This window comes from Camelus ferus, chromosome 16 (genome assembly GCF_009834535.1).
Source record: "Camelus ferus isolate YT-003-E chromosome 16, BCGSAC_Cfer_1.0, whole genome shotgun sequence".
NCBI lineage: Eukaryota > Metazoa > Chordata > Mammalia > Artiodactyla > Camelidae > Camelus > Camelus ferus.
Window position 1 is genome coordinate 5620289 of NC_045711.1, and position 23496 is coordinate 5643784.

At 32.6% G+C, this 23496-nt stretch overlaps 1 protein-coding gene across 3 annotated transcripts in view; it reads right to left on the reverse strand.

Annotated features, from left to right (window-relative positions):
* Positions 1–1940: 1940 nt before the first annotated feature.
* The window catches only part of RAD51C (RAD51 paralog C), a 32583-nt gene continuing 11027 nt past the window's right edge, over positions 1941–23496 (reverse strand). The window contains exons 5-10 of one of the 3 annotated variants that reach the window (XR_004326610.1): positions 21677–21808; positions 17094–17160; positions 16321–16381; positions 10964–11024; positions 9510–9676; positions 1941–7275 (exon numbers count right to left, since the gene is read on the reverse strand). Coding sequence is in view for 2 of the 3 variants with exons in the window: in XM_006181422.3 (XP_006181484.2) it covers positions 9560–9676; positions 10964–11024; positions 16321–16381; positions 17094–17160; positions 21677–21808 (438 nt within the window). In the remaining variant the exon portion in view is untranslated. Of the gene's footprint in view, positions 7276–8084; positions 9677–10963; positions 11025–16320; positions 16382–17093; positions 17161–21676; positions 21809–23496 lie in introns of those variants that run through there. The other 2 variants (XM_006181422.3, XM_014556510.2) reach the window with 2 other exon arrangements.

A 23496-nucleotide genomic window follows, 5' to 3' on the forward strand; every position in this document is an offset into this window, starting at 1 on the left:
AGCGTGGACTCTAAGAGTTACACTTTGTTCCTAGTATGTGACTTTGAGCAAGTTATAAATCATAACGCACATTCCTTATTTTTGGCTGCCCAGCAGCTATATCCCTTTCCTAGCAGCATTTCAATCTCTTTGAGGGAATTACCTCTCCTCCACTGTGTAGTTTTGGTAGGCCTCCTGGCCTCCTCCTGTAGAAGCCAAAGATAACCTTCCTGGCTTGTTCTCCCAGATCCTTTCACATCCGGGGGTCAGACACAGACCTAAGTTAGGTCAATAGAATATTCACTCCCCTGACTTTGAATCTCGAGCAAGAAATGATAGAGAAGGGTCATAGTTCATTCATTTCAGTGGTCTCCCACCAGGAGATCGTTTCTATAGACCCTGCTGTCTGGGGCTCTGTAACTAATTAACTAGGTTATGCATTTCCAAGCTGACTTCTGCCCTACTACTGTTTCTGTAAGTCTTTTTTATATCTTTCCAAAAAGTTCTTTTGGGTTTAACCTGCCAGTTAGCTTTTCATTATTTACAACTGAAGATTACAAACAAATAGATGTAATTTCTCTGAGAATAAAAACAGCAAAGTTACTGAATGGGTTACTTATGATAATACATATAAAGGACTTAGCATAGTCCCTGGCACATGGCAACCATGCAATAAATGTTAGCTATTATTAGTAAGGGGTCTTGAAAATTTTGCAGTTTAATTCTGAGAGCAAATTTATTTCTCTGATTTCTGTGTTCTTACAGTACAACTTGCTGATACTTGAGTGTACCTTTAATGGAATTAAAATAATTTGACAAATGATTAGATATGTAGTCATTATGAAAGTGAGTCTTTCAGAAAGGTTCTGACATTAAGAGAAATTAAGTAGAAAAAGAAAACCAATTTGGGGAAAAAATGGGTTTGATATTATGTATGCCAAATATTTAATAAAACCATGACACTGTCAATTAAAAACAAGCAGGCAGCAATGCATTTGGAGCATGCGTGATAGAGCTTAATATGTTGATTTGGGACACAAAAAATGATTAACATGACAACTGAAATAAGGAACTAGGATAATTCTTTCCATTTTTAGAGAAAAAAGTGTACATCCAAAGGGATTCTTTCATTATAAACAGAAGCTAATTCTGGCTGATTTAAATTTTTGAAAAAGTAATACATGTTAAGAATAAATGAATCAAGAAACCCCAAAATTCATGAAGAAAAATGAATTAGCTATAATACTACCATATTCTACTAATTTTCACCTATAGATCTTGACTTCAGACTTTGGCTGACGTAAGATAGACTACATTGGCATTTTCCATATAACTGCCTTCTAACCACTTAGTGCCCTTTAATCAGAGACCCTCTGTCAAATTCAAAACTCAAGGTCATGGCTCCAAATAAATTCCAGATGGAGACATTTAGACATAAAATAACACTTGCTGACAGTTCGATAAGAAAAAATGTGAGAATTTAATAATCATGGAGTGGGAAGGTCTAAACAGGACATAAAACTTGGAAACAAAATAAAAGTGAAAAATTGACTATATAAAAATCTAATTTCTTTGAGGCAAAAAATAAGGCAAACTGGAGAAAATACTTGCCATATCAGAAAGGCCTAGATGTGTGAAAAAGACAAAAAAAACCCCAAAAACCTTAAATCTTTTTAAAGTAGGGGAAAAACATCAAAGCACTTTAACTCCACTGTACCAGGTGAACTGATACAGCTCAAAAGTTTTCCTTTACACCAACTGTCAATGCCAGAATTATGTATTCTGTTTTGTAAGGATTTAATAAAAGTCATAAAGACTTTAAAAAAAGCCTAAAAATATCTTACTTCATATGTAAAGAACTCTCACAGGTTAATAAGACCTATAAAAAAATGGACAAAAAAATATGAACAGCTAGTTCATGCAAAAGGAAATAGAGTAACTTGTAAGCAAATGAAACGACATTCAACCTCACTTATAAAAAGAGAAAAAAACATGAAAATGTTAATATTATATGGTGAGAGGTCATTTTTATAAACGTATTAAACTGGCAAAATAAGATAAAATACTGTGTTGTCAAGGGAAAAAGTAACAATCACTCTCAAACAACACTGGTGGAGGTATAAACCAGTAGTCTCTCTGGAGGACATATGGACAACATCTATCAAAATTTTAAAGGTACATACACTGGACCAATTCCTTACATCCTCATAAAAAAAACTGATTAACCTAAATATCCATCAACTTAAAATGATTAAATAATAAGATATTCATACAATGGAATATCACACAGTGGCTTTTAACTGAGAAAATTCAGTATATACCAATACAAAAATAAGGTGCAGATTTCGTTGTTGAAGATTTGGGTTAAGATTCAGTGTTACAGAAAAAATATATTTATATTTTAGATACATGGAATAGCTCTGGAAGGTCACACAAGAAACTGGTAATGATGGTTGCCTCCTAAAAATGAACTGAGTGACTTAGGGACAGGGGAGGAAAGAAGACTTACTTTTCATTGAATTTTAACCTTGTGCAAATATTACTTGGTAAAAATAACTAATTAAGAAATTAAAAAACAAAGACTAGAAAAACATTTTTCTCTTGAAGAATAATTATAGCAATTATAACATATTCCCATCACCCATAAATAACAATTTCCCATCATTAGACTAAGAGAGTTATACAATTATGTCTTTCTCTTTCTCTTGGTTTATATGACTTATTACAAATTCTCTTTACTTTGCTTCTTCACTTTTGTCTTTTACCTTTGTTAATTTTTGAATTTTGAAAGCAGGTAGGACAATTTTCGTTAAGTTCTCAAGCACTTTTGAGTGAAGCTAACTTTTATATTCTCATAAAATAAGCTACACAAAATCACTATCAGAGTAATGATGTATTTAAAAACTCACATCTTAGTATACATAATGAGAGTCAAATGGTTAGCCGAAGCACAAAAAGGCTTAAGTCAATGGTGAACTAAATCTGAAAACAGGAAAAGGAATATACTGTGGTCGAAAACACATGAAATCTTGTCAACATGTTTTATGCCAAATCAGTGCTGAGGGAGCAAAATGTTCTGTAAATTTTAACAGCAACAGTAAATTTAGGCACTGACGTTAACTAAAAATACATATTATGAACAGTCAGACTCTCTTCTGCAACTCAATTTTTTTTTAAAAGCAATAGAACATTTCAATATCATGTCTCAAAACTGAAATGCAATGTATTGGAACAGAAACCACAGAATTATCAATTTTGAAAATTAAAAAAGTGTAAATGTCACTCTTCCATATTTTCAGTATTGCTCATTTAAAGTGAATATTTAATAAATCCCTCTATAAAAACTGAAATCACAAAATTTTGACTTATGAATTTAGCAATCATTTAGCCCTATCTTGTCTTATAAATAAGGCAAAGCCATGAGAAAACAAAGGTGTCAAAATTGACAAGGCTTATTAATGTCTCAGCTGGAATAGGATGCAGGTCTTCTGACTCTAGTCCTAGCTACCTCAACTATCTACCACATTGTACTGAAATTTTATTGCTGGTAACTATTGTAAACATTTTAGTACGACCTTATTATCAAGAAAAATAAAATATAGTAAATAGAGAGAAAATTAAAATAGCTGATCTAAGAAATCAAAATAAGTCTATTAGGGTTAAAATTTAAGCTAGTAGGAATAACCTGAAAATATTCCAAAGATAGATCAACCGTCCCAAACTTCATAAACAATAGTAGTCAGTAAAAGGTTCAAGAAATGAAAAGTGTTACTCATACAAATTTATAAACCGTTAAAAACTCTATTAGGAAGAACCCAAAAGTTCATCAACAGATGAGTGGATAAGCAAAATGTGGTATATACATATAACAGAATAATACTTGACCATAAAAAGGACTGAAGTTCTTACCAATGCTATAACATGGATGAACCTTGAACACATTATGCTAAGTGAAATAAGCAAAACAAAAAATACTGAATGATTCCACTTCTATGTAATATATACAATAAGCAAATTCATAGAAACAGAAAGTAAATTTGAGATTATGAGGAGCTAGAAGGAGGAAACAATGAGGTATCGCTTAATGGTTACAGAGTTTCTGTTTGGGATGATGAAAGTTTTAAGAATAGTGGTGATGGTTGTACAACACTTAAAAATGTCACTGTATTGTACACTTAATGGTTAAAATGGCAAATTTTAAGTACTCTCTATTTTATCTCAATTTTTAAAAGTAAAAAAAATTTTAAAAGACCACTATTAAATTACATAAATTTATTTTGTAACAATAAAGAATGCTCAGAAACACAATCCTATGCACAACCAAACAGTATTCTTACCTGACCATTTGAAAAACAGAATTTATTATAAATCTTATTTGAAATATTTATTCATTCAGCAAGTAGTTGTTAAATGTGTATGTGTTAGACATTAGATGTATGGATAGATAGATGGAAGGAATGAAAACACACAGGCCAGCCTATCATATCTACCTTAAAGAGTTGCTAGAAAGATCCAACTAAATAATGTAAAAGTGTTTCAAAACCGTAAGGCACTATATAAATATAAATATGTTTTAAGTTATACACCCCCAAAATTTAAAATGAAAGTCATAACACTTTGAAAAACAATACAACTTCAATAAAGGATAAAATGTTTGTAAGATCAAGAATTAGAAATTAGAAATTAAAATTTAGAAATTAGAATTAGAAAAGAATGTTTCAATTTGACACAACATTGTAAAATAACTATTACTCAATAAAAAAATGTAAAAAAAAAAGAAAAGAAAAGAATGTTTGGAAAATTATAGGCATACCTCATTTTATTGTGCTTTACAGATATTGCGGTTTTTTACAAATTGAAGGTTTGTGACAACCGTCACTGAGCAAGTCTGCTGGTGCCATTTTCCTAACAGCAAGGTTCACTTTGTGTCTCTGTGTCACATTTTGGTAATTCTCATATTATTATTATATTTGCTTTGTTGATCTATGATCAGTGATCTTTGATATTACTATTGCAAAAAGATAATGACTCACTGAAGACTCACATTTTTTAGCAATAAAATATTTTTAATTTTTAATTAATGTATTTTTTTAGACATAATGCTGTTGCACACTTAATAGACTATAGTATAGTGTAAATATAACTTTTATATGCACTGGGAAATCAAAAAACTTTGTGTGACTCGCTTTGATGTTTGCTTCATTGCAGTGGTCTGGTACCAAACCTGCAATATTTCTGAGGTATGCCTGTACCATATATTTTATAATCAAGAAAGAATAATACTCCTTAAAAAAATTTTTCAAAAAGCTAAGGAACTTAGTTTCATTAATGGAAATGACCATCTATGAAAACAGTTAAAAAATGATACCAAGTCTGTCCTAGTGCTTTTCAAACTTTAATGAATTACCCAAGGATCCTTATTTCTTGAATCATGTTGCCACGTGATTTGAGGGGCTGAATAGTGACTTCCTAATCCTTGAAATTTGTGAATGTTAATTTACATGGCAAAAAGGACTTTGCAGGTGTGATTAAATTAAGGGCCTTGAGATGGGGAGATTACCCTGGATTATCTAGTGGGGCCCTAAATGTAATCACAAGTGTCCTTCTAAGAGGGACACAGGAAAAGACAGTAAGAAAAAGGCAATGGAAACACAGAAAAAGAGACTGGAAGATGCTACACTGCTGTCTTTGAAGATAAGCTGAGTTAAGGAATGCAGGCAGCCTCCAAAAGCTAGAAAAGGCAAGGAAACAGATCTCCCCACAGATCCTCCAGAAGGAATGCAGGCCTGCTGAAACCTCAATTTTAGCCCTTTGAAACTGATTTCAGACTTGTGTTCTTTTAAGCCACCAAATCTGTGGTAGTTTATTACAGCAGCAATAAGAAATAAATACAAATTGAATTTCTTTAAAAAGGAACTTACCTGCTTTATTAGAACTGTTTAACACTAAAAACACAGTAATAATCCAAACTTCAAAAAGAAATTTTAAAAGTATGCACAATCATTAAAAACTATCATAGAAAAAATATGTGGAACACATGAGGATGTATTAGGATTTTTATAAAGCAGGTTACAATTTTTTAAGTTATATTTTTGTAAATATTTTATTTTCTATAGTGCTACAGACTGAACTGTCTCCCCCAAAATTTTATGCTGAAGATCTAACCTCCAATGTGACTATATTTGGAGACAGGGCTTTTAGGAGATAATTAAGGTTAAATGAGGTCATAACAGCAGGGTCCTCATGATAGGATTAGCACCCTTATAAGAACAGACACCTGAAAGCCTGCTTGCTCATGCTCTCAATCTCTCTCACCCTGTCATGTGAGAACATAGTGGAAGAGGCCGTCTACAAACCTGGAAGAGATCTCTCACCCCATCAGAAATGACCATGCTACTAGCACCTCGATCTTAAAACTTCCAGCCTCCAGAACTGTGAGAAAATAAACTTCCTTAAGCCACCCAATCTATGGTATTCTGTTATGACAGCACAAGCTATTACAGATTTTAGCACTGAGAAGTGGGGTGTTGCTTTAAGGAATACCTAAAAATGTGAAAGAAGCTTTCGAACTGAGTAATGAGTGGAGGCAAAAAAGTTTGGAGGGACATGCTAGAAATACGGATGTAAAAGGTGATTCTGGTGAGATCTCAGATGGAAATGCAGACCAATAATAGAAACTGGAGAAAAAGTGATCTCTGTTATAAAGTGGCAAAGAACTTGGCTGAACTTAGTGTTTTGTGGAAGACAGAACATGCAAAAGTGATGAAACCGGCTATTTAGCTGAGGAGGTTTCTAAGCAAAGTATTGAAGGAGTGGCTTGGCTCCTCCTGGCTGTTTACAGTAAAATGCAAAATAAGAAATATGAAGAAGAAATTGATAAACAAAAAGGAACCAGAACATTAAGATTTGGAAAATTCTCAGCCTATCCATACTGCAAAAAAAATTAAGACAGCATGTTCTGAACAGAACATCAAGGGTGTGGCTGGACCATCAATCCATAAAAAGCTTATGGGATTATATGAGCAGAAGTAATGCCAGTTTGAACTGAAGAGGACAGAGACAGGACAAAATGAAAGAAGGCTGACAGACTTCTTGGATTAGAGAGGACTGGATAAGAGCTATTTTTCTACAAACATGGGCTATCCTTCAAGAAGAGGGAAAAATGACCCTGAAGGACATTCAGAAGTCTTCAGGGCCACTGCCTCATCTTCAACAGGCTAGATGGCCTCTGCCTCCCAGCAGTCTCAGGGGCAGAACCTCCACTTAGAGCTGCAGGGTAATGTCACTCCGGTAGGCCTGGAAGGCACAGAATCAAACCATAAAGGATTAATAGCGAGGCTTAAGATCTAATGGAATTTGCTTTGCTAGGTTTTATTCTTGCTTGGGATCCATCACTCCTTTTTCCCTCCTGATTTCTCCCCTTTAGAATGAGAATGTCTATCCTACCATTGTCCCACCACTGTACTTTGGAAACACTTTACTTGTCTGATTTCTCAGGTTCACAGCTGGAGAAAGAGTTGTACCCAGACTCTCACCCACATCTGATTTAGAGGATATTTAAATGGGACTTTGTACTTTAGAGTTGATGTTGGAATGAGTTAAGAATTTTGGGCCGCTTGGGATGGAATGAATGTACTTTGCATGTGAGAAGGACATGAATTTAGGGGAGTCAGGGGGAGAAGGCTATGAACTGAATTGTGTCCTCTCAAAATTCATATGTTGAAGCCCTGCCTCCAATGTGACTGTATTTGGAGATAGGGCTTTTAGGAGATAATTAATGTTAAATGAGGTTGTAAGGGTGGATTTCTCATAGGACTGGTGGCTTTGTAAGACACAGAAGGAAAAAAGATCTCTCCGTACACATTCACTTAGGAAAGTCCTTGTGAGCACACAAGGCAGCTGTCTGCAAGCAAGGAAGACAGCCCTCACCAAAACCAGACCACGTTGGCACACTGCTCTCAGACTTCTAGCTTCTAATACCTCGAGAAAATTTTGTCGTTTAAGTTTATGGTATTTTGTTATTGCAGCCCAAGCAGACGATTTAAGTGTATATTATATTTATAACTAGAAAAATAAGTATCTTTTAAACAATAGCGACAACTCTGAAAGGCAATGATATGTAAATTTTATTTTAAAAGAGTTGCAAACAAAAAGAAATACACTTTGCTTTGTCTATATTCAGGGTCCTATAGTTCTTTTAAAGTACAGTGTTCGAATGCTTTATAAAATAAACTCCTACAGTATCTAATGTCTGGTAACACTAATATTTATCACTTAACAACCCCCTTACTCTCTTGATGTTATGATTTGAATAGACCTAATATAAAATGATAGGTAATTTTTTATACTGACTGCATTAATTATAATAAAAATATATGCCTTAAAGCCCTCAAAAATAAGATAGTTACAATTAGTCAGCCTATACTAGTCACTTGAAATTAGTCTTATATAATTAGGATGACCATACGCCTGATTTGCCTGGGACAGTCTTGATTTATGTCCATGTCCTGGTGTAACTGTTAGCAGTGCCTACTTTCACCCTTAAAAAAATCCTGGCAAACTATGATTTTGTCTATGTATAATCAATTACAGAAAAATTATATTATAAACATTTTATGAATTTAGTGTTCAGTCTGGTACAGGAAATAGCACCTGTTCACTAAAATCTGGAAAATACGGTTGTCACAATACATAACATTAAATTACTTAAATAATTTTCTTCCACTGAGAGCCAAAGTAAATGCTGTAAACGAATTAAGAAATACTAAGAAGAATCAGGTACCAAACATTTTTAGATGATTTTGAAATCACCCAAGAATCAAAATTTTTAATTTATTCAAGCAGTGTTAAGATTATTCAAACAAAAATGTCAGTACACCTAGAACTAGATCACACCATGCTTCAAAAATATAGAAATAAATGACTGTGAGCTTATCAGCTTGACTATTCTGGAAGATATACGTTCCAGTCAATGTTTTACATGGGATAACAACTCCAAAGTCCTTCCTTTAACATTATAAAATAGTATAAAAAAAATAAACAAATGACTTAGATTTTAGGATTGGGGGTCACTAAAATCAGACTGGCCATCTAAAATTTGTATTCTACCCATATACTGAACCTAATGATATGCTGACTCATGGTGCTGGCTTTTCTTTATAATAGAAACAGGTCATTTTTAAGATTATCAAAGCTACACTTAAAGAGGAAAACATAATAGGAATGTGAAAGAAATGTTTTCTTCCTAGAAATGTCTAGGCAACTGGCAAAGAAAGGAGCGAAAAACAGTCTGATTCGTAAACTCAGATTGGTCACATGAGATCAGCTTTCCACATCTGCAAAATATAATACCTGTATCATCTCTACTGAATATTACTAAAAATGAAAACAGGGCAAAATATAACTGCAGAACACTGCTTTAGAAAAACTCAAAGAATCATATCTGTTAAGTATTTTTCCCATTCACTTAATATAGACCTGATTCATTCATGCCATAGTGTATTTATATTATAAAGTAACAAGTCGACTACCTGTATACATTGCATCTCTCATAGCATCAATATACATGTATACTTTGAGACTAGTCTTTGGATTTCTGTTCTTCCTCTGAGTCTCGTGACCGCTTCCGGGAATTCAATGAACCTTCTGTTCGCAATGAACATTCAGTAGCAACAACAGCATCTCGAAATCCCTGAGGCTGCAAGATGAAAAAAATACACAAGTATGCTTTAAGAACATCTAGAATAACAACTAGTCTTCCAAATATTTTAAGATAATTGATAAAAGAACTACTTTATTCTTGAGATAGAAGTTATCGACCACTGTGAATAAAGAGGATAAACTTCACAGATAAGTGTCCAAGCCAGGGCTATACTAGAATATTTTATATATTCACTTATACATGCACATACATACACACAGAAATAACACTGTATTATAAAAATATTCTCTAAAAGTCAATCCTAACAAACTTTATGGTAGCTTTACTGGAGGAAGTGAAAGGAAGTAACATGTACTAATTATTTAGGTACTTTAGAAATTTATTTTCACAATACTCTAAAATAAAGTTTTTCAATTAGGATACTTTAAATGCAACTGAGCAGTGCAAAGAGTAAGTAGATAATTCAGTTTCAGAATCTCTGTTTTTGTCCTTAAAAAATGAGATGCCAAGAATATATCTGATTCAATACTATTGATAAGTATGCATTATTTTAGCCAAAAATGTGCATTCTATGATGTAACATTACTGGATATTTAACATTTTAAAGTGAGATATATTTCACTTATATGTGAAATCTAAAAAATACAACAAACTAGTGAATGCAACAAAAAAGAAACAGACTCATAGATATAGAAAACAAACTAGTGGTCACCAGTGGGGACCAGAAAGTAGGGAGGGGCAATAATGCGGTAGGGGATTAGGAGGAACAAACTATTTTGTACCAAAAATAAGCTACAAGGATATTCTGTATAACACAAGGAACATAGTAACTATTTTAAAATAACTTTAAATGAAGTATAACTTTTAAAAATTTTGAATCACTGTATTATATACCTGTAACTTATATTACACATCAACTATATTTCAATAAAAGAAAGAAAAAAGTGGGATATATTTGGTAGCTATGACAGAACTACAATATATACTGATCAGAATGAGTAATGTCGGTGTTTTTTCTTTTCTGAAAACCTTTAACAACTTTTACTTTAAAAATCTTTAATATCCTGACATTACATATGGCATGGAACACACTACACTACAAATAAGTATTTCCTCTGTTCTTAAGAATAAATTTCAGTTCAATTGTAACTAGAGTATTCTGTATAGATACTACTATTTTGGGGATAATGTTCTAAGCATCAAAAGCTGTCGTCAAATATGCTTGCTGCCTACAGAAGTTAACAGAAGCAATTTGTAAACGTTCTCTTCAGATAATTACTGCCCACTAACACCAAAATCCCACTCTAATCAAATAATACTGACTGTGATTTGAAATAGTACTGTAGATTCCTTCTGGCTTGGTGATTTGTACAATGTTGCCAACCTGTTTAGAGAAAAAGAATAAATATACACAAACATATGACTTAATTAGCTCAGATGACTGATTTCATAATTTAAATTTAGTTTTTAGTATAATTCTATTACTGTTCGCTAAGAATACAGAAGGCAAAGAAATATCAAAAATATTCCCTTCAAACAATAGCTCTATGTATACATGTAACAATTGTTTATATAAGTGATATTTTAAAACAACCTAAATATCCAATGATTGATTCAAATAAATTATTTTGTACATGACAAGATACTATTTACACTTAAGAAAATAAAGTAGAAGAAAATATTCAGTGAGATAGGGAAATAATATATGAAGTATATTATAGTGTATGATCCCACATTTATGAGTTTTAGAAAAATTACTAGAAGACTATAATCAAAAAGTTGTTATTACAAGGTAAAGGTTGTTTTTTAATTTGGTTATCTAGATCTTTCAAACTCTGTACAGTAATTGTGTATCTTTTGTGTGTTATAATAGAAGTATTAAGACAGTTTCCTGGTATATAAATGAGGAACACATACTCATATTATACTAATACAAATAAGATAGGAAGACACACTCTTTCAAAATGATTATGTTCAGAAAAATCACTGTCATGACAGAACAAGGTCTGTTTAGGTAGGATTTTACTATGTACTCTACAAAGTAAATAATATAAAGCTGAAAGCTGAAAGTAGTTGAAAATTTTATTTTTATTAATAAAATTTTAGAATTTTATTATTCTAAGTTCATATTAACTACACTCAAATACTGTAATAGCAACAAATACAGTTGATCCTTGAACAATGTCAGGGTTGGGGCACAGACTCCCATGCAGTCTAAAATCCAAGTACTCTGCTTCAAAACCAAAGAAATTGACAAAGGAGTCACCCAAGGGCAGGAAGCTGAAACAGTCTGGATAGAATAAGGACTCAAACTCTAGTTCTTGTGATCTCTAATCGAACACAGAAAACTTTTCCCCACATTTAAAGATCTGTAAAATGAAAATATATATACTACATTTATTGAAAACAATCTGCCTATAAGTGGACTTGCATGGTTCAAACCCATGTTGTTCAAGGGCCAACTATATAAGCAAAAACCTCTAAGTGTCTCTTAAAAATTACTTTAAAAATGATATAACTTATTCACAATAGCCAAAAGGCAGAAGCAACACAAGCGTCTGACAGATGAATGGATAAACAAAATGTAGTCTACACATACCATGGAATATTATTCAGTCTTAGAAAAGAAAGAAATTAATGAACCTTGAAGACATTATGCTAAGTCAAATAAAGCCAGTCACAACAGGACCAGTATCATACAATTCCACTTATGAGATGCCTAGAGTAGTCCAATACATAGAGACAGAAGGTAGAATGGTGGTTGCCAGAGGCCAATAGGAGGGGAGAATGGAGAGTTAGTATTTAATAAACATGGAGTTTCAATTTGGAAAGTTGTAAAAGTTCTGGAGATGGATGGTGGTGATGACTGCACAATAATATTAATGTACTTCATGCCATTGAATTGTATGCTTAAATGGTTATAATGGTAAATTTTATGTTATGTATAGTTTACCACAATTTTTTGAAACTGATATAACTGTACAAAATGCAGATTCTAACTTTAACTAAGGCAAAAATCATAGTCTCAGAGTTAAAAGGGTCATTTATTTACATATAATATAATGAAGACTGGTTTTCAAAGATAATTCAAAAAGGACACTTTGGTTTATGATCTGTTACTCTCATAATTTGGAAATTGCCTCTCTACTCAAGCACAATTCGTAAGAGAAGCAGAGACCATCATTCGTTAACTTCTAGGCTGGTACTTTCAGAATGAAAATAGAAGAATCCAAAATGTCATATGCTCTATCATTGCAACTGTATACATAAATAAAATAACTGCTAAGTAATATGTAATATAAGGATCGTTATGTTGTGTTAGGGAGTGAGATCATAAATTTTTACAATGCTTTAGGGTTGATATTCTATTTTCAATGCAAAATAAAAAATAGTGGCTTGGTGTTTTTAACCCACCTTACTAAAAAATCACATTCTCTTTTTGATTCAATAAAACAAAGATTAGCCAACCTTCTGAAAAATTAGTATCTAAGTCACCTCATATCACCATATGTCCAAAGAGGTACCCAGTACATCCAACTTTTCTGAGAAAATTATTAAGAAGTAAATAAGCTTTTAAGAAGCATTTACGTGTTTATTAAGAATACTAAAGTCAAGTGGGCATTAAGTATTCAGATTGAAAATCTTCCTCAAATTTCTAGGTAAAAGTAAAATTTTATACTTCATGTCTGCATCTCAAGAGATCTTTTAAACAAGCTAAACCAAAGAATCACTTGGCTCATGGCCCCAGTTGAGATGAAACTTAACATATGGCTGAACTACATAGTTTAGGTCAGGAAGAAACAAGACAGAAGCACAACTTGTGCTCTAAAGCTGAGCACACATATGAAACACTGTGTGGGGGTGTTGATATATTACTCCACACTACCACCAGATCTTCTTGGCAGAGTGGTATAATTCTGAACAATCTTGGCCTCATCATGAATATGCAAACTGAAAGAAAACTCACATGGTATACAGGACAGAGACAAAAGTATTCCTTTTAGTAACTGTTGGAATGTTATTCCATTATTAGTCAAAGGGTAAAAATCAGGTGTTTCTGGTGAAGGATTGGGCCTGGGGCATGAGACGCGACACTTAAGTTTGATTCTCATTATAAATTTGGCTAGTCAAGGTTTTTAGTTTTCTGCTCAAACTAGAAGTGTGCATTTTTATAACTATTTTCCTCCCGTGTGAATTTCTATTTCAATCCTTTCAAGATAAACTAAATTTTAAAATGCATATAAGATTTCATGCAACTTTAATAACTTAAAGACATCTGGTTTCAAACAATGAAGAACAAAACTATGTTGATTCTATTAAATGAGGTCAGCTTTTTCTGATTACAATAAAGTGCACATTACTTATCATATATCCACAGCCTGGGGGAAAAAGCAGTTTGGAGAAAAAGATTTTTACCTAAAAAGAAGGCTAAGAACTGTATCTTTAGATTGGCTGGCAATCAATGCAATAATATAATTATATTCTATAAACAGCAATTATAGGAGAAAAGGAATTGACTCTAGCTATAAAATGTGGATATTACTACCTACTTCACAGAGTTATTTGGAAAACAAAATGAAATTATAAACATATACACAGACAGCACTTAGCACAATAAAGCATGGTTAATAAATATTCAAAAATGGTAGCTGTTGTTTACTACTTAATCTTTCTGGGCCTTGGTCTTCTCACAGTTAATGTTAATAGGTATAGATTCGTCAAAGAGTTACTGAAAGACTCACAGATATGGAGAACACATTAGTGGTTACCAGTGGCGAGAGGGGAGAGGAGAGGGGCAATGTAGGAACAGGGAATTAATAGGTACAAACTATTATGTATAAAATAAGCTACATATTGTACATACTGTACAACACAGAGAAGATGCCAATATTTCATAGTAAATGGAGCATAACCTTTAAAAATTGTGAATCACTATATTGTACACCTAACTTATATAATACTGTACACCAACTATACTTTAATTTTAAAAAAGGGGATTGAAGGGATTATACAAAATATTGTATATAAGGTGTTAAAATGTTGTATATAAGGTGCCCAGATTAGTACGTAGCACAAGCAAGCACTCTCTAAAATGGTAGTATGGGATATAGAAAAAATTTTACATGATGGTAGACTTCCCCTAAATCTATCTATTCAATGTCAATGTTCTACACTACTAATTTCTTGGGAAGGCTTAGTAAGAAGCTGAAGTCATACAATGATTAACTCTCAAAAAAAGTAAGCATGATTTTCTGATCTCATGGGTACCTAGCCAATGCTAACTTCAAGAATCTGAGAAAGAAGGCAAACTTCTCCTTCTGATGAGTGAGTTAAAAGATGAAAGGAACATCTTTCTCAGCTCCTACTATTTTTATTTTTCAGATGTATTCTATTAGTGATAATAGTAGAATAATAGTGAAAGACCACTACTGTATACTAGCTCTAGAGGAACTTCTAAGAACATTTAAATAGTACAATGCACTTTACAGAAAACCTAAATCTGGGAAAATAAGAGCAAGATGTTCAAAAGACTCTGATCTGGAGAACTGATACCAAATCTTTACAATAGGGTTTGTTGCTGAGAAAAGAACTGCTTTTGTGAATCTAGTATATAATGACATTTACAAAACTAGAGGGATAGGAGTCATTTGCAAAGTACTATGTATTATAGGGGGAAAAAGTTACCTGAGGTCTTTGGAAATGTCATCTTTAAAAGAGACACAAACTGCATGAACTAGTTACAAAAGATACAAGTGTAAACGGTTCCATTATGAGCTCAGGAACAGCAAAATCTAACTTGGTCAGGTGTGATTCTTTTCAGTTTGTCCAAGAATGAAGAAATGCAGATAAAGAAACAGATGCTATCTTTGACCAGACCCAATATGTATTTAAGCAATCCTTTTTTCCATCTTTGTACACGTGCTGTCTCAGTTTTCCCATTTCCCCATTTTTGGAGCATTTCCAAAGCAAGTTCTTTAGGTTATACCAATTAATTTCAAAGCAGAGAGGCTGGCATAAATCTGACATTTCTAGAAGTGTAGAATAAAAGACTCCACAGCTTACAACCGCCTGTTTTAAAGAGAATGAAAGCTGATTTGTTCACATACTCAGCAACTTTAAAAACAAATACAAAGGTTTCACGCTGCCATAATTTTATTTTAAAGAACAATACTTGTGAAAGGCAAGTAAGTAACTGGGTAATAAAAGCGTAATAGGAAAATATAAAAGAAAGCAAAAGTAAACACAATTTCATACAAGAAATATATTAAGAAACACCATCCTATTTTCCACATCAGTTAGTCCTAAAGCTAACCTCAAAAGCTTTCCTTTTGTCCTGATTTTACTTTCCTTTCAATTCCTTCCAGAACACAGAGTACCCACCTCCCTCTACATGGCTAATAGATGGTACTTGATTTCAAAGAGCTTTAGAAGGTAGCACTCTGTGGCCACCTACTCATTTCAGGTGCACCCCATCATTTAAATATTCCAAAGAATTTCCTATGTAGCTAAATGTGCAGTATAATAAGAAGTTTCTATGTTTGCTCTAGGCAATGAAGGTAACAGTAGCTTTATTTTATGGGCACTGTAGGTTTCATCCACCGGACTAGCTCTAAGAAACTGATAAGTGTTCAGTGTAATTAACCCAATACTCAGAATTACTAACTTGTTTCTATACCGACCTTTGCTTTTGGTCCCAATGAAAGATTAGCCGTATTGTAGCAGCATGTCCCCAACTTTCCCCTGAGGGAAAAAGAACACGATAACTAACTAGGTTATAAGTCTTTCAGAATGCCTCTGACCAAATACAGTTTTACTTAACATAATAAGTTTATTTGGTTTAAAAAAAACTGGTACATGGGTAACATCCTGAGATTAGTAGACTTTTTACCAATCTGTAGAAATACTGCAGATCATTATCATTAACCTCTATTTGCTTTAGAAAACTTAATAGTTTCAGTCAACATATTTGTTGACTTCCTTATCATCAAGCTTACTAACATGTTTCTGACCACCAGAAGAAAAGCAAAAACTCAGAATATTCTTACAGATTTTAGTAGAAATAAATCTTGAAGCACTGTGTTCTAACAAAACCACGAGTAAGGTTAGGAACAGAGTCGTAGGTCTATTCACTAGTGTGATTTGTATTTAAATGGATTCGCCCTTCCTCCTGCCTAAGACTGCGCACTTCCTGAGGGCAAGACTCATCTTATGAATATTTATATGCTAAGGACCTGACACAAGAGTTGCCAGAGTGTAGATGCTCAATGAGTGTTAAATAACTGAAAGGATGAGTCAGTATCTAAGTGCACTGTGCTCCATGCTAAGATTTACCAGTGAACATGACAGATACGGTCTCTGCTTTCATGGAGCTTACAGTCCTCAACAAGATTCAAATGAAAGAGATAGAAAAAAATGTATTTAACTAAAGATGTTTATCTGATTAAATGCCTACCCAATGCAGGAACCAGCAAAGCCTGATTTCTATCAATCTTTGTTGTCATCTGATTGGTTAAAATTACCTACAAAAACAAAATGTGAGAAAATTAGATGAGTCTCCCTCTAAAATTATCAAGTAAACAGTCCTGGGATTTTAGTATTCTGAATATACTCTAATTTAAAGAGAGACTTATTTAGGTAATAAAAACTTTTCTGATAAATTTTTTAAGTTTACCCATAAAAATGAGTAAAACTATCTGAAAACATGATTCTACTGAATATAAAACATTTTTAAAAGACAAGAACAAAGATGCTCTTACTGTAAAAATCAATGAAGAAAAATATAGTAGATAATACATAAAGATCTAAAGAGACTATGTGTAAAAACTTCATAACTGGGAGCATTGGAAACATGGGAGTCTGCGTTCTTTATTCAAGGGAATATAAAATCTTTAATAAATAACTCAAAGTCTACATTTCTACGGGAGAGACAAATACAGTATTACCATTTGTGATTATATAGAAGAAAAAAAGAAACTGAGGTAAAGAATTATGAGAAGAGACCTGAAATTATATAGAGAGCACAGCAGAAGAACTGGAAAAAAATAAAACCCAGTTAACAGATTCAAATTATGACTATGCCAATCTGCTGGTAATAGAGATACAGGTGTTGCCTTACTCAAAGATGGCCCTCAAGGCTAAACGTATTGCTAATTCCTTTGGATTAAATACAGGCCTACAGAAAAGATTCCATGTTTAGAAAGAAAATAATTTTAAAGTAAAGAAAAAGAAAGTGTTTAAGGCTGACTTAACATAGTAAAAGTCAGATTATCTGGCATCTACTCATCCAAAATTCTCCACCAACGGTTATTTAAAATATTCTTCTAATACAGATCTTCCCTCCAGAAATAAGACGGATACTACTACAAGCTGAAACTGATAAAGAATGTCTAAGAAAAGCAATGAGAAAAGATACCTACTCTGAAAAGTCATCAATTCCTTAAGAAAACTGAGAAAGAAAAGGCTGTTTGGCTGTTCCCAATGCAGAGGTCAACACTCTAAAATTTGTTTTTATCTACAAAGGAGAAACCTGTGACCCATCTACACCTCAATTAGGCTCAAACTGGATGACACAACTTTCTTCTAGTTCCTCTACCCTTAAGTGCCATAGTGGTTTCCCATGTGTTACCTTCCTCCAGGCATCTTAGAACAAGCTAAGCAGGAATTTAAATTGGTAATTAACTGAACTATATGTCTAACTGGCATCTCCAATACATTGAATAATGCTCTTTACTATACATACTATCAAGTGCTTAATCTCTAGTAACTGGGATATTTATTTACACCAACACTTTTTGGCTAAAAGCGCACTATCCAATAATGCAGCCATCAGCCACATACAGCTTCTTAAAACAAAATTAATTAAAAACTAAAAATTCAATTCCTCTGCAGCATTAGCCATATTCCAAGTGTTCAACAGCCATGCAAACTACTACATCAGACTGAGCATTTTTATCTTTGCAGAAAGTTCTATAACACAATATTGGTTTAGTTTATCTATTACACACCTTGAGGAAACTGTAAATAGATGTGCTGTGCTGGCTTACCAGCTGTTCAACATCCCAAATTCAGAATTTGCTGTGTTAGCAGATATTTATAAAATAATTACACTACTGCAAAAAATGTTGGGTTTAACATGATATAAACAAAAATTATTGCATGATTACTCCAAGCTCTGAAAGAATGAGTCTTAAAATAGTGAAGTAATAATCATTTTGAAATTATGAACTTCACTGCTTTCAAAATACTTCTGCTACCCAAATGTCCTTCGATGGATGAATGAATGGGTAATCAAGATGTGGTATATCAATACAATGCAAAATTATTCAGTCATAAAAAGAACATGGGTACATGCTACAACATGGATGAATCTTAAAAACATTATCCTAAGTGAAAGAAGTCAGATATAAAAGACCACATAGTGTGATTCTATTTATATAAAATATCCAAAAAACACAAATCCATAGAGATAGAAAGAAGACTAGTGGTTGTTAGCAGGTGAAGGGAGCGTGCAATGGGAAATGATGGTTAATGGGTAAGGGATGACTTTGGGGATGATGGAAATGGTCTAAAATTAGGTAGTAGTAATGGCTGCATAACTCTGAATATACTCAAAAGCACTGACTTGTACACTTTAAACTGGGAATATGGATTAAAGTGCTGTATCAATATTAAATGTCCTAAATTTGATAACTATACTGTGGACTGTGGATACATATGAGAATATTCTTGTCCTAAGGAAACACACACTGAAATATTATCAGGTAAAAGAATATGATGTATGCAATCATTGTCAAATGGTTCAGAAAAATATATACATAAACTGTGTGTATGTGTGTGTGTGCGCGTGTGCACGTGTGCGTGTATAGAGAGAGAGCAGGGAGAAGGAATGAGTGATAAAGTAAATCTTGGGAAAGGTTATATGGGAGTTCTTATAGTACTCAAATTAACAAAATAAATACAATTTTATCTTTTTCTAACTGAATTAAAAAAAAAAAGAATTCCCATTCATTGCTGTAGAGAACATACTTTGGAATATACTTTCTGAAGGTAATTTGATAATATATAACAAAAGGTTTAAAAATAGAGACATCCCTTTGGCTTAATACTTTCAGAAGTAACTGGACACATGGACTAAGAAGCACAAATAAAGTTGCTGACTGCTATGCTGTACATGGTGAAAACCTGGAGACAACTTTAAAGACAATCAATAGAGAGAGAGGTGGTTAAAAAATGTTACAATCATACAATAGAGTACTATGCAGCTATTAGGTTGAGGTAGACATAAAGTAGCATGTATGGGAAGATGTTCATACATTAAGTGAAAAACAAAAAAACCGCTTTGCACAACAGCATGCATAATAAGATCTCACTTAAAAATTTTTATGTATGCGTAGAATAAGCTTGGAAAAATATATATACCAAACTCAACAAATGATCATCTCTGGGATATAGATAATATGATTGCTTACTTTCTACAGTTTTGATTGCTTAGAACTTTTTTTTTATAGCAAGCATATATAACTTAATATTGTAAAATGCACTTAATATCAAAAGTGATACATGCTTCTCTACATGCTAATTGGGAAATTAAAAATCAAGCAAAGAAGAATTTATAAGTAAGAGGAGAAAGTATGACCTCAACCTTCAAAATCCTCTCTCTAGAAGTAGCCACTGAAAATGTTTTGGTCCTTTCAGATCTTTCTATTCATATATATAAATATAATTACACATATGTAACTTTTACTTTCCTCAAAAGTGGGATCACACTAAACATACAGTTATGCAACTTGAATTTTTTCACCTAATCATACATCTGGATATATCTTGTTCCACGTTAGTATGTGTATATTTACATTGCTCTTCTTAAACATTGTATAGTATTCCATGTTGTTGTTTAGATTACTTTTTTAATCAGAAAAGATGAAGCTATTTCTATTAAAACCAAACAAAAACCTAAGAAACTATGCAACCCACTAGCCTTGAGTGCCCCCTACTGGGGGCTCTTCATTGATATTAACAGAATGCTAAATTGCCAATAAATTGCAAGAAATAATTTTAAAATGGGGCACTATGCTTTTCAGCACATGGCAAAAAAAAAAAAATCTAAAAACTCAAAAGAGAAAATTTATGTTTTGAAATGATTTTATCGAGGAGTTTTTTACTTACTAATGATGTGTGTGTCTGCTAAGGACTCTGTAATCAGGGTAAAGACAAGATCAGTTTGACCTTCTCCCATCTCCCTCTCAGACAAGTATTTTTTTTTTTTATTGATTTATAATCATTTTACAATGTTGTGTCAAATTCCAGTGTAGAGCACAATTTTTCAGTCTTACATGAACATATATATATTCATTGAGACATTTTTTTTTCTGAGCTATCATAGATCTTGTGTATATTTCCCTGTGCTATACAGTATAATCTTGTTTACCTATTCTACAATTTTGAAATCCCATCAGACAAGTATTTTTGTTTCAGTGGTGAGATGAGGTTGCAGAGTGGGAAGTGATGCAAATAGACAGTAAAAAAAAATTTTTACCTCACTCTTTTTTATCTCTTTACTTCTGAGCTTACCTTTACCTCTCACCTCACATTACAAATCTAGAAGAGTTAGCTCCACCTCCAAACATCTAGGTTATACATTATGCAATTTTTCTAACAATCTGAGTCTGTGATTACACTCTATGTAGTAATCAAAGACTCAAGAATAAAAGAAAAATGGGGATGCTGGAAGAGTTTACCTGAAAAACATGAAGTATATTACAAAGAAAACACTGCAACTACCAAAAGTGGTATTTCCTTATCAAAGTTCATTTTTATAATATGGCATCTTGATTATGCTTTTTTATTTTCCAGGAAAACTGATATACAACACTTATGACTGGAATTAACTTTTTTATACAAACCAAAGCAAAACTACATTCAAAACTGTGAGTCTATATTTGCTTTTAGGCAAATTCTCTTTCTGCTGTTTCTAGACATTAACATTTTATATAATCTTGACTTTATAATAAAATTCTCCTGACTAATAATACTTACAGCTAATCTGTGATTATTTGCAAGGCTGATCAGTTGCTGGGCTAGGCCATTCAGTAATCGAGTACGAAGGGATAGGTCATCTAGGTCATGACGAAAAGGAAAGGCAATACCATCCACTATCACTAATCGAACCTAAATACAGAAAAGATAATGATATTAGGTTTGGTATTTAAAATAATAAATGGCAGCCAAAAAGCAGAGTCCATTACAGGAAAAAAAAAAAACCTTAAAATCCAGAGTTCTTACCTTGTAATAACCTATAGTGAAAAAAATATGAAAAAGAATATGTTTATAAATATGTATGTATGAATCACTATGCTGTACACCAGAAACTAACACGTTGTAAGTCAACTATACTTCAACACCAAAAAAAAAAATTCAGGGTTCTATTTCCAACTCTTCAAAAGCTTTATTTTGGAGAGTAATTAAATCTGTTTAACGCTTTCTGCACTAATCACCAAAAGTTAAAATATATTTTGGTTTGATAAGCTATCACCTTAAAAAAGTAATTTGACAGAAAGAAAAAGGAACAATTACAATTTTCCTATAATGTGCCAATACACCCAGTTTTTACAGAGGTGCTTTACGTTGAGGAAAAGCTCTTCTGGAATTGCAGTAAAATCAATTTCTCAATTAAACGTCAATTTTATCTCCCTGGTTCTTTTTACATTAAAAAAAAAAAACCTCTCAAATATTAAACTATAAAACTTTCTTCAAAAACTTAATTCTTTTTTCTTCTTAATTTAAAATATACCATAGGGCAACTAACCATTACAGAATCTATTATAACTAGAATTCAGCATGAGGCAGGTTTGTCTTGAATTCCAATCAAGAAGGTTTACTTATAGATGATAAACATTTTCAAGACAGTTTTGTTTCTAATATAGCCCAAATAATGGCTCCTATGGTGAAGTTAAGAGTAATATATAAACCTAAGATCCAAGAACAAACAGAAACTGGAAACTAACCCAAATATAAACAAACAAAAAAACTACACGGTTGTATTTTTCTACCTAATTAAGACTAGGTTAAACAAAAAGCTTTTGTGAGACAAAGCCATTTTTACATCTTTTCCCTCTTTCATTCAACAGATATTTACTGACACATACTATATGCACCTAACAACAGAGCCCTAGAATATATAAAGCAAAAACTGATAAAATTAAAGGACGAAGACAGTTCTACAATAATAATTGGCAATTTCAATACCCCATATTCAATGATAGGCAAAACTGGACAAAAGATAAACAAGGAAAGAGAAGGCTTACCAACATTATAAATCAACTAGAACTAGCAAATAAATATATAGAACACTCTACTCAACAACAGCAGAATACACATTCTTCTCAAATGCACATGGAAAATCCTCCTGGACAGACTAGATGTTATGTCACAAAATAAGTCTCAATAAATTTATAAAGATGGAACCATACAAATTATCTTCTCTGACCAGAATCAAATAAAATTAGAAACCAAAAGCAGAAGGACACTTGAAAAATTCACAAATATGTGGAAATTAAACAACACATTCTTAAATAAACAATGAGCCAAAGAACTCCCAAAGGAAATTAGAAAATACTTAAAGTTGAACGAATATGAAAAAATACACCAAAATTTATGGATACAGTGAAAGTAGTACTCAGAAGGAAATATACAGCTCTAAACAGCTATATTAAAAAAAGAAACAAAAAAGATCTCAAACCAACAACCTAAACTTCTACCTTAAAAAACTAGGAAAAGAACAAACTTAATTCAAATAATGTAGAAAGAAGCAATTAAAAAAAAGTGGAAATAAAAATATACAAGAAAGAAACAGTTGA